Here is a 16458-nt window from a genome sequence, read left to right on the forward strand (position 1 = left end):
TTCTTGTCTTTGGCTACAGACTTCAACGTGCTAGGGCCAGGGATCATGTCTTGTGCAAGCAGGAGACCTGTCCCTGAGGCACAGCACTTCCCACAGCAAATGTACAAACCTTGGCATCCAGCCTGCTACCTTCAGTGCAGCTCCTCAGCCTCTGTAGGACTCCCCCTTTTGTGCACTTGCTAATGTAATTCTCAGATCTCTGCTGCGGAGGGACGCAGGGTGAGGCTGAGAGCGTTCCCAGCCGCGTTCCCTACAGCCCCCAGAGTGGGGCCACAGCAGCACTTCCCAGCCTGCAGCTTTTCTGTGTGAGCAGAGCTGGACAGACTCTTCAAGCCTGAGCAAGGAGCAGATGGAAAAGGTGAGCCTTCACAGGGGGTCCTCTTCAGCCCTTTAACTGGTGTGCAGCCATGGCTGGTACAGCCAGCTCTGACCCAGCGGAACGAACTGTGCAAAGGAACAGCAGTTTCATTGGGAGTGAGGACAGAAATGCAATACAGCTGTAGGCTATCAGCGACCTGACCCCTACTGAGAGCAACCACTGATGGCCTGAAAACTGAGCTGATGAAAAAGGAAAATTGGAAGACAGAGGATTAAAACAGAGTATTAAATTTAACTACATCTTTATTGAATTGTGCATATTCCATTGTATAATGATCTATATTGGGTATTCTATAATGTAGTATTTCTTTTGTCCTCTCTCATGCTTAAAAAAGTATATTTATACATATATTTATATATATTTATAATATGGCAAAGCTCCCCCCAACCTGAAGCTATCAGTCTAAAAGAGCTTTGATTTTATTTTTTTTTTCTTTTTGGAAAGGGAAGAAGAGGGGAGGCAATCCCATTGAAAGATAAAATGTGCAATTTTCTTTTTAAAGCAGTAAACATGAATATTTACAGCACTCAGCACAAGTTTGCTGCACAGACAAATCATCATTGCAATGACACTTCTTACACTTGCATCTCCAGTATTGTACAGAATATTCCCAGTGACTGGTAACAATTAGTGTAAGCCATAAACCAAACTGCTGCTCCAGCTCATTTCTGGTCCACTGCAGTCCACTAGGAGGCCTAAGATTTCCAATTACAACTTGTGACAAAACATTTAGTTTTTCTTTTAGAAGTACAAGCACTATTGTGCTGCACCAAATCAGGCAGCAGGGTGCCATGGGCACAGCTGTGTTTGCTACACTGTCCTTTGCACGTGTGTACCCACTTCCAGTGTTGGTTAAAGGCAAGGGACACACAACATCTAAGAGCGGCAACCCTGTTCTCTCACCAGACGTGCTACACATCAGCAGTATGAGACCCCTGGCAGCAAGAGACTGGTGTACACACATCTGCATACCTGGAATTCAGCTCAGAATGCATCTTTGGCATCTTGGGAAAGCTGGAAGGAAATTGTTTTCCACTGTAGCAAATGGTTGAATTCCAAAATCTCCTAAAAGACAAGTTGCCTTCAAGCATTTAAATAAGGGGGGGGATAGTGTCCACAATCTTTTACTGACAATACTTCTCACTCATTTCTACAGCACTAGTTCCTGTTCCTCCTGGTCTTCTACCTTCTCTAACTCCCCTTTACCCAAGATCCATCGACTGAGCAGAGAGCTCACTGAGTCCTTGCCCCACTGAGTGCCTCAGAGCACCAAATGATCATCATCCAAGTCATTTATTTGCCCTGTGGTTGGTTAGTAGCAATTAAAGTAATTTACACTCTGCGAGATAAGCATGTGTTTCTCATCTCATTTGTAGTTTAGTGTCTTAAACTTCTCAAAATTAGACCAAGCCTGTGTCACAGTATTAGTGAGTGCTGCCCCCTGCAACAAAACCCTGGTTTGGTCAGTCTTCATGGGCATTTTTTTATTGAAGGAAAGAAAGTTCAGAAAGGAAAATTACTCAATGTAGAAAAACAGAATTCCAAAATAAAGCTTAAAATCCCACCAGCATGTGGCAAAAAACATCCAAGAGAAACTCCCCTGTAGTGTTCAGTCCTCTCTGGTTTGGAGTCTGCCCCAGTGGTGCAAGGGAATGAATGCAGAGCCCAACAGCAGGTGCCACAAATGGGCCCCAAAGTAGTAAGACTCACCTGCAGCTGAGTGTCACTGAGTATGTAATCTACACCTTAACATGCTAAAAAAAAACAAACCCAGCAACCAATCAAACTCCCATGTTCTGGCTGCATCCTCACTACCTTCTGCCAGGAATTCATACTGCTTTGCTGGAGTGCAACTGATTTTAACATGACACTAGTTAAGTAATACTCATACTAGGATCCACTTATAATCTTATTTTGAATAAGATACAAATTTACCTGCAATGGTACCACTGTAGCAAAACAATTTGGTTCTATGCTGTTTTCTGTAAAAAGCAGAAAAATTCTCTTTTTGCCCTTCTGCTGTTGAAATGGCACTTTTGGTTAAACTATGGAAAAAAAATTTAACTGAAAGGAAGACTGGCCACTCTATCTCTGAGCTGATATGATTTATCTGGTTGTCTAAGGGCACAGAAAGAAGGAATTAGAAAACCTTCAAATGCGCAAGCCCAGAACAGTAAACGTTAAAATGCACTTGTTGAAAAAACTGCTTCCTTTCCCCTCAGACCTGAAAAAAAAAAAAATCCAGGTACCTGCACTGTTTCCCTGATGTGTCACTCACTGTTGCCCTGCAGAGAACTGCAGAGTAATCTCAGGAGAGGAGCTCTTTGGCTTTGAGGTCTTCACCAAGTCAGAGCAGTCAGTGGTGATTTGCTGCAGGAGGAAACCACTGTGCAGGGTGAAGCAGGAAACTTCCTCTTCCATAGAAAATAAGAGAATTATTTAGACACGTGTGCCTTTCTCTCCCAGCTACAGCTGTTAAAAGACTAAACAGGACCCCTAGCACAGCCACCTGAAACATGCTGCCTGTGGTTTGCTTAGAACAATTTTTTTTAAAAACAATTTCTCATCTAAGCTTAGTGCTGCTAGAAGAGCCTAGTTTTCACTTTCAAAGCAACTCCCCAACACCTGAACTGTGATGTAATGTCTGAGAACAGCTCCCTGCTTTTTACACCTGGGCTGCAGGCACAGACACCTGGCTGAACAGGGCTCTGCTACTCAGAGGTGGATGCTATGCTGCATAGCAGAGGGGAAATGAAGACCAAATGTGGAAAAAAAAATACTAACAAACACAGCTGAGCCCTTTCAGCTGCCCTTGCAGGAGCAAGGCTCCCCTGACACCCACCTTAACAAGTGACCAGCCTGTGCCCTGCCTCATGTATTCCAATGCCAGCCTTACACGTATTTTGGGATCAAAGCACTTTTGTGTCCAGAGTATGAACACTCAGCCTTCACGTGCCCATTTTAACAGTGCCCAAAGTATTACTGCCCATGTTTGTAGCAGGAAGCCTCTTCCTGGGTGTCTGAAATCTAGCCCCTTAATTTTCTGATTTAATAAACATTATGGTGCAGTTATGAGATGACTGCACATGGGGGAAAATAACTTACTTGCAAAATAAGGTGTAAATATTTACTGTCACAAAACCAGTAAACATACCAGAAAAGCAAGTTACAATGGGAGGTATCTCGTAACTTGAAAAGGCAACCAGATTTTCTGAACCATGCTGTAGCCAAATATCCATGCTTAGTTGAGAGAAAACACGCAGCAGGCGCTCAGTGGATCACTACTGCCTTAGGAAGGAAACTAACTAGAAGGAATACAGGGTGCCACCTTTGCTGACATAAATTCTTTTTGCTGCAGACTTAGGAGTTACACAGCTGTCTGCCAGCAAGCTGTGGGCAGCCTGCAGTAGTAAGCATGGATTCATTACCTAGGGAGAGATACCAGGGATATGAATGTGAGCACAGGAAAACAAGAACAAAGCTCAAATGCCTCTAAAGAAATGGCACTCAAAACATTGGTGTGCCAACTCCAAAGCCCAGAGTACCCGCACCGAATGAACTAAAGTAAAAGGGCTGGAACTGACACACACCAGTGAGGCTGTCTTGGGGAAAAGAAAAGCAGGTGGGGCAAACAGAATTCCCTGACTGCTCTCACCTGGAGCACACACTGCCTCAGCCCAGGTGCATCTTGCCAGGAGCAGGAGAATGTGCCCACTTACCCGTCACGGCTAAGGGCCAAGCAGTTTCGGCTGCAGCGAGCACCTTTTGCCCACTGGTGTGTCTGAGCCCCAGGAGCTGCACACACGAAAAAGCAGCAAGAGGACCAATGGTGAAAATTACAGCACCCGTGAGCTGCAGTATAGCTTAACAACCCTCCTGTGAAGTTAGTCACCAGCTACACTGAGCATGCTTAAAATCAACAATGCAAATGCTTTTAAGGACACTTTGTAAGCACAAAAATAGTACAAACAAAACTTGGTGGACAATTTGAAAGATACAAAAAAGTGCCTTTCCATAGCAGTGCTTTAAAAATGCACACAATGGTATATACTCTTATTGCTCAAAAAATCTAGTCTGAAATATTAAAACAATTTCCAGAGGTGCTGAAACAGATTTTTAAAAAAATCATATGAAACAGGTCAGCAGAGACAGCACCACTAATTTTTCTCTTTTCATGATGCATCTATTTAAAACTATATAGTTATAGATGTGTAATTTTCCACCTCAAATTAGCAAAACTTTTTTTCCTATTCATAAAATATTCGCAAAGACATTTATTTCACTATTTGGTTAAAAAAACCCAAAACAACAACTTTATAAAAAAAAGGAATGGGGGACACTGTCACAATATTTCTTAAATGTATCATTCTGAATTACTCTAATGAGAGATCAGTTTATATAGGTTTTACACATGTGAGGGTAACTGCCAGGTCAAGCTTCTGTCTTTGTTTTATTCTTTGGGAAAAAGAAAGCATTTCAAGTTTGCTTTTGGAGAAAAAGTATGCAAACAATGAAATTATTTGCCCTATGAGCCTATTGACAGTATCCCCATGGTGACAAGGGAGGCAGTAACAGCTGAAGATGGGGTAGTTACAGTCCAAATATTTTAGTTTTACAAAGGCCCACCACCCTGCAAGGAATGTGCAATGATACATAAGACCACTTACACCACCTTATCACAAGGTCTGAATATGTGGGTCAGACTGTACAATCAAGCTAATGAAGTAGCTACTGAAGAAAAAGGACTGTCATACTCGATCTGGTGACCGATATCGGTGACTAACAAAAAACCAAGCAAATCAATAGTCTGTTTTCTACTCATATGGGCCCTTAGATGAAATTCCTAGCAAATGTTATTGCCTCTTTAAGGTTGTTTTATTTCCAGTCTTCTTCCTTGACTGCTAGAAGTGCAACTTTGTAATAAACAGGTTAATGCACTGGTCACAGTCTCTGAGAGCGACTTCCTACTCTCCTTGTCCTGAAATTGCTGCTCCCTTCTCTCTTTCCAGAAAGGAAAGTTTCCTGAAAATTTCTAATCAGTTACAAACAATACTTTCTTTACACATTTCCAGACGCTTGTTTTTGTGAAGACACTGCATCTTACCAGGCACAGACCAGGTGAGACTGGACGCTGTACATGCCTGCGTGAGCACACAGTGCTTTCTACAGAAACCTACCTGTTCATTCAGGGTAAGAGTTACACGGACAGCTCACGGATCGGCGTGGGTCAGCCTTGGGGGTTGGCAGGATTTTCGATTGCAGGAGTCCTGGCAGCTTTCAGAAGGGGTTAACACAAATATATTCATCTTGAGCCATAGAAACAAATGATTGAGCCTACTAACAGTTAGAATGCATAATGGTTTGGAATATATATATTTATCCTACTTAACTGCATGGACAAGTAAGTTTGAAATAATTTGTATCGGTGTATATTTTTATACTATTTGAAAGGAGGGGGAGGCTCTTTATAGTATAAATATATTTCACTCCAGCCCACTATATATAAAATCTATTTCTTTCCTCTGAACATACTCATTTTCAGTAGTATTATGACCAGAATGTTTTGGTATGTTGCATCTGTACTTTTCAATCAATGGACAATGTACAGTTACCAGCCGAACACCTCAGCTTTGCAGAATTTACCCACCACAAACTGCTGAGAAGTTTGTGGGTTTAGGTTTTTTATTTCCTTTCTTTAAAGTGCCCCCTACATCTCCAACTTTATGGTAAGATTTGACCACTTCGAGTCCGATTCCAGATAATATATTGACTGAAACAATAAATACGGTTCTACAAAAACATTCTGGTTATCTTCTATAATTGCGACGAAATAGATCACAATATATTATATACCTACACTTATAATACATGCACAAACGTCTCACGTGGACAGACACTACAAAAAAAGTATCTCCCTCCCCCTCCCCTAAATGCAGAAAAAGAAAATGAGGGGTTTGGTCCAATCCATAAGAAGGGTAAAAGTAACTGAAAGAATGAAGCCAACACCTCTCTACCCACTTTTCCCAGTTAAGTAGCAACACCCCTAAGCCTCCAAATTTTTAACCTAGCCATGGAAGGGGAATGTCTTTACATTTAGCCATAGCTGCAGTTTGAGATCACCTCTTTTAATGGGGCTATCATCCACATCCCCACATCCTCTCCACATGCACAAGACCACGGGCTGGCCGATCACAGAGCAGCCCACAAGTCATGGAGAGCACTGGCCCTGGGGACTGACTACCAGTCCCGTGACAGCTTGGTGTTCTGATCCCTTTTGGGGGGTGCAGGGGGTGGCCCCCTCCGTAACGTTGCATAGCCAGATATATGACTGCCCCCAAAGCTGCTGGTCTTCTGCTGGTCAGCCAGCAGCTCTGGTGGGGGTGGAGGCAGGGCCATGTCGTCCATGGTGGCGGTGGGCTCTGTTCTGGACATCCGTGCGGAGGAGAGGGAGCCGTGCCGGGTGATGGATTTCCGCTGCAGCGTCCGGTTGAGGTCTGCCAGGAATCCCGGCTGAACGCTAAGGCTGGACTTGGGTGAAGTGGGCACTTGTGGGCCGGCTGACCCTGGGGGCTCTGCGACCTCTGCCTGTGTCAGTCGGGTGCTGTCGTTCCGCTTGGGGCGTGTGGGTGGTGGGGCTTTTTTCACAGATGGTTTTGACCATGCCTGTGGCTGGGGATTTACAACGGCGACTTTTGGGGAGGTGCTGCCTGAAAACACAGATGGAATTTCTACTGGAGGGGGAGGAAGATCTATTTCAGGTGGTGGTGGTGGGAAGTCTGAATCAGATGGCGGTGAAGGGAATTCAACCACAGGTTCCTTTCCAGACACATTCGGAGCAGAAGCCTTGGCTGGGATCCCACCCTGTGGAAGGACAATCGGCAGACCAGATAGGTTGAGCTTTCCTGGCTTTGGAGGGGCTGGAGGAGGTGATGACTCCTTGGAAGGAGATCCTGACGGCTCTGGTGAGTGTGCAAATTTGCTGACAAGGCGGTCCACTGAAGGCCTCTTGGACTCATGGTACTCAGTGGAGCTTGTGGACTTGATGCTGGAGTTGCGCTGAGGTGTTGGAGGTGGTTTCTTCCCTCCAGGGCTTGATGTCTTGCCGGCCTTTTTGACTGGAGACCCTGATTTGTCGGGTGGGGGAGAACCTGCAGAGGAAGCTGGGGAAGGAGGTGGAGGAGGAAACACTAAGCTGCTCTCTGGTGGAGGAGGTGGGAAATCTGGTGAGGGAGCAGCAGCAGGCTGCCATTTGGGCTTTGCCTTCACTGCTGGAGGTGACTGTGGAGCCACACTCAGTGGAAGGGGTTTCAGAGGCTGGGGCTCAGTGGCAGGTGGTGTGGGAGGAGCGGGGAACTGGCTGACTATCTGCTTCACCACCGATGGCACCGGGGACTGAGGGGATGGAGGAGGCTTTACCGAGAAACTCTGCTGCTTTGGGAATGTTGCAGGGGGAGTGGGGCCAGGAGGGGCAGGGGGCAGAGGAGGCACCTGGGGAGAAGTGACACTTGGTTGTTTCTTTATCACAAGGGGCAAGGGTGCAGTCACAGGGGGAGGGATGTGTGTGACCCCCGGCGACGCCACCTTCCCACTAGGCTGAGGGGGCAGAGCTGCCATGACAGGCTTTGGGGGTGCCTGGGGCGGCGGGGGGGCAGGCACCGGAGGAGGCGGCGGTGGCAACGAGGAGGCGACAGTAGCCTGGCTTATATTTGGTTGAACCTGATGTATCTTGGGGGGCGGTGGTGGCGGCGTGAACTGCGGCACAGAGGGGGCGCACGGTGCCGGCTTCAGCTGCGCCATGGCCGAGCCCGGGGTGGGCGGCGGCGGTGGGGGCGGGGGAGGCGGCATGACCCCGTTGGGGGGCACCAGGATCTGAGGCTTTGCCGAGGGCGGGGGCGGCGGCGGGGCCTGCTGTGCAGCGGGGGCTTTGGAGAAAGGGCCGCCGTGCTGGGCCGCGTTCTGCAGCCGGGTGATGGTGCTGTACTTGACGAACATGGTGGCGGGCGAGCCCGCGGATGGGGCGGCCTGGCTGGGCAGGGGCGGCGGCGGCGGCGGTGGGGGCGGCGGGGGCGGAGGGGGCGGGGGCGGGGGCGGCGGCAGGGGCGGGGACGGGTGCGATGCTGTGTAGGGGGTCACGGCTTTCGTCTGCGGGGACACGGGAGCTGCGACAGACACCAAAGGCCGACCTGCAGGCTCCACTCGGGCCTATGGGGAAGGGATTTTTAGTCGAAGTGGAAAGGGAGAAAAAGACGAGAGAGGGAAGGAGGGAGGGAGAGAGGGAAAGAGACAAAGAGATTATAAAGTCAAGGTCTAAATGTGCCCGACATTAAAAATAAAGTGGCGGATTACAGCATGCAAGAATTATTAGCAAAACACTGGAGCAAGAGACAATTCCGTACACTGACAAGCCTGGACCATGCAAGGGGATGGGGCAGGCCGGGAGGGGAGCCTGCAAAAATCGGTGGAGCCAGTTCTGCTCCACACGATGCCAAGTGACAGAGGGAAAATATGCCAGCCTCGTTACTTCTGTGGGACAGGCAGTGGGACCCAGTGAGAATTACTGGCCTCCTCTGGGCGAGCGTAATGACCCAAACAGAGCCCCCCACAAAGCACCCCAGGCCATGACAGAGCCAAAGCCAGAGACTCTGTGGACATCTCAGCTCAGTAGGACTGGAATCAAACCACACACGGTCTCCCAGAGCATGTAAATCCTTACATCTGTTAGTTCAGGCCTTACACTGGAAATGCAGAAATCCTGAACTGCTCTAAAACACACTGAGAGCAATCTCTGCACTGAGATATTTTTCCTTCATGTGCTCTGCTATCCAGGACTGGCAAGGAAAAAATAGGGAGAAAAGAAGGAGAACCAAGTTTTTCTAGGGAAATTTACCCAGAAGGAAATGTTTAGACATCTGCAAAACAAAGTGAACTTGGGAAAGGAAAGTTACACATGCAACTCATATGTTAAGCAGAAAAAATAAGGGAAAAACAGAGAAAAGCTGACTAATGTAAGGATCAGTGGGAAAGCAGCAGGCAGTATTTTAGTCTACTCGTAGGGATGTGCTCAAGCTAAGTTGTTTCTCAAAAACTGTAAGCCTACTTTAGTCTTAAAACAATAATTGCATCACTCAAATTTATAAACATCCTCCTAATACAAAGTGTTTTGGCTATAAGCCAAGTTGTGAATTTTACATTGCACAGCCTAGAAACATGCATTAGAAGTACACCACCACCATGGCAACTGACCACACTGGGTACCTATACCTTATTAGTAGGTACGTTGCAATAAGTTAGCCCAGTTATGCTCATCTGCACGGGAAGAACACATTTACATATTGCTTTGTTCTAAACACAGGTGCACAGTGTCTGTATGTGCAGAACTCCACCAAAAGGATTAGAGTCAGAAGCAATAAACAGTGATTTTAAAACAAAACGGGGTGTGCCTCTACCTGTCACATTAGGTTTGGAAGGCAAGAATATTAACAGGTCTGGAACTAAATCAAGGTGCTCAAATTACAAAACAGAAATCTTGATGTCTTGCAAGTGTTAGTCTGTAAATTACCATTCTCCCAATCATCCAAGGTTAATGAATTTTCAATTAGCACCACCTGACCTTAATTGTGCCCTGTATAAGGCACCATGGGTGTGCTGCCCTTAGTTGTGCTGAGCTTCACTTTTGACACCTGAGACAGCAAAAGGCAACAGGAAAAATAAAGGCAGCATAAAAGAGACAGAGGAAGATGAAGGCATAACAGAATAGCTATAGCTGTCCCTGAGTGGCAAGACCTTGGGGAATCTTGAATTTGTCCATTAAAGCAGACACAGTGAGCATGCATTTGGGTATTTGTAGCATACCATTTGAAATAACGTGTTCAAAATCTAACAAGCAAAATGAGCCTTAATGAGCTCTTCATGCCCAGCTGGGAACAAATGAATAAAATATTATTTAGGCAAAAAGCAGGCTTTCAAAATATGAAGTAGATGCATTATCTGCATTTTGGGAAAAGTTTTTCTTAATCTTCTTAATATTTGAAAGAGGGAGGTGTTTTCCTTATACCCATTGAAGACAGTCATCTTCACAGCAAACAAAACACTCAGGACAGAGAAAAGACTATTATGCATCCCAGGAGGGGGAGCCCCTCCCATCTCCACAGAATCAAATTAAATTTCAACCTCCAGAAACAGTCTGTGATACTTTGTTTACAGAAAAACCCTGAGAGAGATTAATTTGTCCTTTTTTTTTGTCCTTATAATTACATGATGTCCTTCTGTGTATCTTGAGAAATTATGTATCACATACCAGCAATTCCTATTTGTAACATGCATCTTCATGACTATCTGGAATTCTAAAAAAATGCTATTCTAAATAAATAGCTCATTTATTATTATTATTATTATGATATCAAGATATCATAAAAGATCTCTTTTTATATCAACTGTGCCTTTTAACTTTTTTGTTTGTTTTGTTTTTTAGATATCTTTTCCTAAGAAAACAAACTTTTGCAATTGAACTGTTTGCCATCTCTTTTCCCATGCTTTTGGACTGGTTAGCAAATTTAAGTCAAATATGACAGATCTCTAGAAATCTTTTTATGTTTTCGACTTCAAGAAATTGTTGCAAACTGGTAAATAAGAGAAAAGTGGGCAGACCTCACCCATCATTATTAGTTTGTTAAGGCACTAGTACAGCACCCTGGCTGGAAAGAACACCAATGTCATCTCCCTGTGGAGACACAGCATGCTCTCTTCTGCCCTGCTTGCCCAGGGGAATGAGCCAAGGCTGACAAGGTGGGAGAGAGCTGTTGCACAAGGGGAAGGGACATGCAGGGAAGTTCTCCACTAGGCAGTAACCTGCCCACGTGAACTTCTTAAGCCAAGAAAGCACTGTAGCAAAGCTGCCTCTGAGGTAACTGGAGACTAATCTGACTAAAGCACATGGCAGTATCACTGTTAACACCTTCTCATGTAAATTACAATTCTTCAACACAGCTGTTTCCTTTCTTGTCACACAGTTAACATTTTCCACTGCCAGTCTGATTTCCTAGTCATTCAAGTTCCCCAGGCCAGATTTACACTGAAGTTTCACTGAAGGCAAATTTTTCACCAATTCATTCAATGGTTTAACACAGCTTTTGTAAATTTACACAGTTCATTTCATTTGGGTTCTTTGGAAATTTTAGGGCAATCCATTTACCTGAGTTACGTATGAGGTGAAGAAATATACCTTTTCTTGGATTTGCAGAAAGGAATTCAAATGGATGAAATCTTGATACATGGATGGCCCTCAACAGGAAGCATTCTGAATATTTTATTTTTAACATGGTTTTAATCAGGTATCATAAAAATTCTTGGGTTTAATTAGATGAGCAATTGCCAGCAGTACTACAGACTTGATGAAAAACAACAGAAATCCCAAGGCAGTGAACTTTAATCTTTTGCTTAAAAATCTCATAGTGAGTGTACGTAGCAGCAGTATTTACACTGAACCCAAGACTTGAGGAAACAGTAACATAATCATTCTCACAGCAGTACTCTTTCATCTCTGTTGGACACCTGCTAGCAAATGTCCCATCTTGTGCAGCTCACTCCTGCAGAAATGATGCGCCTTATACCCACACAGAAGCCATCTGCTTATGGACATGCACCACATGTTGCACTCATGCAGTAGAAAAATTTGGACCACAATTTAGCAAGCTACATTCCTTGACTGAGTACTACATTACTATTAGAATCAAACAACCTCCAAGCCAGCAAGCACTGCAGAAATGTTATGAATCCCAAAGGATGCAGCCATGTCAGCTTTCACATATGCTTTCTCATTTGAAAAGATGATGTGTTATCTTTAGTTATTTATCTGAAACACCAGTTCCAGGTGTATTGACCTGTGGTTTTAGTTTTACAAAGCTTGCTTCTCTAGCTTGAACCTGAGGTCTGGGGAAGATTCAGAACTGACAGAAGTACTGACAGCTTCTCATAGTGCACTTCCACATGTAGCTGCTACAGTTAATGACATCAAGGCTGTTTAGGGACCTGGAGATTCCTTCATACCTGGCAACAAACCAGCTTCAGCAGAATTTCTGCTGTGCATGGAAATCTTCCCCAGGAACTACAACAGTTTACCACAGAAAGAACAGAAAACTAACCAAACCACAGCATACCTGAGACCCAGTCTCAATTGGTTAAAGTCTTTTGTAACTCTCTACTAGCAACAGGAGATACCACATCTGCCTTAATCCACAACAGCTGACAACATCAGTACTTTTGTTTTGACTATATCTGAGGTTACTGGTTCCATTTCCACCTAATATAACAGAAAACTTTTGAGTAAAAGTTATTGAAGTACTTCAAAATATATATACCTGATTTCAGGCCCCAGTTATTCACATCTTTACAAAGGAAAGATGTGGCTACTTAACTGGAGAAAAATCTTATGAAATAATTTCATTCAACTTGTTAACAGCTTATCTTTTTATTTTGTCTTCATTCAACATTAGTAAAAAAGACTCTGTGAGAGGGGCTGTATAATGCCTTCAAAGAACAAAAAGCTTCTATGCACACAAATAAAAGAAAGAACAGAAAGTTGCAGGGCTGAATTACCTGAAGTGAATCCTAAAAAACAATTATATAGCAGTGTAAATCAACCACATAAAACAGAGAAGAAATGCCACTCATGACAGAGGTGGAAGAGGTACAATGCCCTGTCTCATATATTTTGTTGGGCGTTGGTTCTCAAATTAAAGTCTTCTTGTTACCTTGCTGGATTCCTCCAGTTGGGTGCCTCGTTTCCAGGCCTCAGAGAACATGGAGCTGACAATGCTTTGGGAACGGACATGTCCAGCTGTCTGGGTGTCAGAAACTCCACTGTCAGACTGATTAGAATGATTTGACTGAGATTCTGTTCAGAAAAAAAGTTAAGGAAGTGTTAGCATATGTTTCTGAATGTAAGAGTAGTGTCAGTATGCTTATAACGTAACTCTGTGTGACTTGTCAAACTTGTCCCCAGAGGACACTGCTCCCAGTGCACAAGCTCTAGCTCACATCCAGGCCATTACCATCTGGAAAATAAAACAGTGCAATAGATGCCTGGTATTAACCAAACCTGAGGCTGCACAAGGATGAGGGCATGTCAGATACGTTTCAAAGTAAAATCACACTGCAGCTGTATGGGTCCTGAACTATGCCTCATCCCTGCGCTTTGGGAAAAGCCCCATTTCATGCAGTGCACATAGCCTGCTCTCTCCAGCACCCCCTCCCAGCACAACCTTAAAAATGGACCCTGGGCACAGGCTGTGGACAGGCAAACTGCACTAACCAAGGGAGGACACTGCCATTCCTCAACACAAGAGAAGGACAGGTGTGCATCCTGCAAGTAGCCAACTCAGATGATGCTCTGGGTCCACAGGGTGTCTTGACAAAACAGCAGCAGGCACTGCCAGACCAATTTATGTAGCCTGGCACCAGCTTTCTGTGTAACCCCAAACTGCTCTGGCACAGGTTGGAATGCAACTTTGGCAGAACATGCATGGTTGGTGGGCTGTGGCTCAGCTCCCTACAAGAATTGACATTTTATCAGAAAAACACCCAGCTTAGATGGAGGAATTGTCAGTAACCAAGAATTTATTGCTATGCCACACAGTTGAAACAACAAGATACCTTCCCAGTTAGGCTACATTTTCTTAGCTCGTTCTTACAGGCTACTTTCTGAACCTGTCCAATTCAGTAGCATTACTTCCCAACCTGTATCTGTGGCAGACAAAACATCTTCACACAACAGCACATTTTCAATAAAGAACCTAGCCCCTGAAGGTTCTGAACAACCCATCAAAGCATCAGACAGCTCTGAACAATGAAATTACACTGTATGAACCATTTATCGATTTTTTTTACTGTTACATGCAACAAGAAACCAGCCCCAGTTCTGCTGAGAGATACACAGGAGCACATTAATGCAGATATGCACAATTTGACATGGGAACCAAAACAGCATTTTCAAAGTTTTCTCTAGAGATTGTTTGGATCTTTGTCTTTGGGCAGGGGCTATTCATCATTTTCCAATTTGAACTATGTCAGTCAACAAAGCAGTTTAAGAACTACATATATACGTTCTATGCATCATTACAATATAAATTTTATTTTTCAAATAGATAAACATAGAGGCATCAGGAATTTGAAATGAGGTTTCCTCCTCTCAGTACAAGAAAAATATTGGGTTTTGGAGGTGAACAAGAAAGTGCCACATATTTCAAATACATACATCACTGCAAGTAATATAGCAAAATAGGGTTTAACCTGTATGTGTGTGTAGATATATATATATATATATATATATGTATGTATGTTATAGATAAAGTCAATGTTTTAGACAGAACATAGCATGAAAGACTTTGGAGAAAGAGTCAATTTCCTGCAATAGTCTCTCTCGAGGCATCCAGACAGCAGATGATAAAGGCAATTGAATCTTTGTATTATGAGATAGATAACATTGTTACCTGGCAAACTAGATGAGCTGGAGCCTGACTTGATACTGGAGCTAGACAAGGAGGTCCAGTCATATGCTGATTCTGTTCTCTTCAATGCTTCCTGATAGTTCATGTATAGTTGCTTCCCGTACTAAGCAAAATGACAAACAAGTTTAACAACTCCATATAGGCTGTACACTCTTTTCAGACTGTTGAGCTCCACCTCCAGCTTCTCTACTACATCTTTCCTCCTGCCAGTCCCCCCAAAGCAATACAGGCTCTATGTTAAAGAGTTCAGGCAATATTAATAGTATTAGTGAACTGCTGAAAGAAAGAAAAACAATTCATTTATACTAGAACAGACAGTGTTAAGCAAGAAATAGCCCAATGAATAAAGTACGACAAGCTGAGGATCTTGGAAATCAACTCTATTTTCTAAATTCTCTTTTTTCATAAGCCTTCTGTTTTAAAATCTGAAAGGAGCTGGCTAAAATCTATTCATGATGTATGTCAGAACTGTCATGTGAAAAGAGTGCAGCAGAAACAAGAAGAAAAGGCTCCATTACTGAATTATTATAACGAAGTCTCATAATTTTGCTAAGGAATGAAAAATATAAGAAGATTTTACAGTTCATGTTCAGAATAGTTAAACAGAGGGAAGTTAGATTTACCATGTACTTTGCTAAGTAGCTGTAAATGGTTTTAAGCAGGTGATGACAACTACTCATGACAACAGCTTGAGACTGTCTGGAGGTTACCTTAGCAATGCGGATGCCATTGATCCACTGGTGTAGAGTTCTTACATCATCACAGCAAAGATATTTGATATACTGGGACTTCTTCTGGATCTGAGGATGCTGCAAAAGAAATTGCACGTTCTCATCAAAGTTTTCATAGCTAGGAATGCAAGGAAAGCATTTATTTGTTGAGGTCTATACAGATAAACATAATGCTGGAAGCTCTTCAACAGTAGGCTGTATTTAAGCCCACTTAAAAATGTTCCAGAATATTTCAGGAGGTGAATTTCATTAGGGATTGCTTCACATACACACTTGGCAGTGTGTCCTGCATGTATTGATTTTAAGTTTGAAACACCAAGAAAGGGCAAGTCTTTTACTATTTTAGGGCTGTAGTACTTTCTATCCACCAAGAGTCTTCTGTACCTATGGACTAACTCACCACTTGATAGAGACAACTGTTAATTCACCTTTCTCTCATACAAAACAAACACGCTGGTCTTCTCTGCCTTTGCAGGCTTTAGTGAGACACTCCCCAAATGGCATGCTGTTAAGCACAATTCCATTTTCAGCTTGTAGAGCTTTCAAAGTTTCCACCCTAGTGACACAGGGCTATCATCTGAAGATACTTGATGCTCTCACATGCATGCATAAAAAATGTAAAGGTACTGTATTTATCAATTCAGCAGTCAAGAAACAAAGGCATGCTTTTCAAAAATCAGACACTAGAAATCATTCTGGATTCAGCTGTTTCCTGTCCATGCTGTAGAAGCTACAGGTCTCTCAGCTGCTGGGGTAAGTGGATACTCCAGTTCTAATCATTTCATCTGTTAGCTTACAGCTCAGTGACACAACGGAGTTTTGCTAGGGGATTGTAGGTATTTAA

The 16458-nt window shown here is 43.7% G+C and overlaps 1 protein-coding gene across 2 annotated transcripts in view; it reads right to left on the minus strand.

The window, feature by feature from the left end:
- Positions 1 to 5723: 5723 nt before the first annotated feature.
- The window catches only part of RAPH1 (Ras association (RalGDS/AF-6) and pleckstrin homology domains 1), an 84885-nt gene continuing 74150 nt past the window's right edge, over positions 5724 to 16458 (minus strand). For both annotated transcript variants that reach the window (XM_088058562.1, XM_088058561.1), the window contains 4 exons: positions 15594 to 15692; positions 14866 to 14986; positions 13129 to 13271; positions 5724 to 8581 (listed from right to left, as the gene is read on the minus strand). In XM_088058562.1, the coding sequence (XP_087914688.1) occupies positions 6617 to 8581; positions 13129 to 13271; positions 14866 to 14986; positions 15594 to 15692 (2328 nt within the window). In that variant the 3' untranslated portion in view covers positions 5724 to 6616. The remainder of the gene's footprint in view (positions 8582 to 13128; positions 13272 to 14865; positions 14987 to 15593; positions 15693 to 16458) is intronic.

This window comes from Pseudopodoces humilis, chromosome 8, assembly GCF_049639895.1.
Source record: "Pseudopodoces humilis isolate 2021_Gansu_Grassland_sample_001 chromosome 8, ASM4963989v1, whole genome shotgun sequence".
NCBI classification, from domain to species: Eukaryota; Metazoa; Chordata; class Aves; order Passeriformes; family Paridae; genus Pseudopodoces; species Pseudopodoces humilis.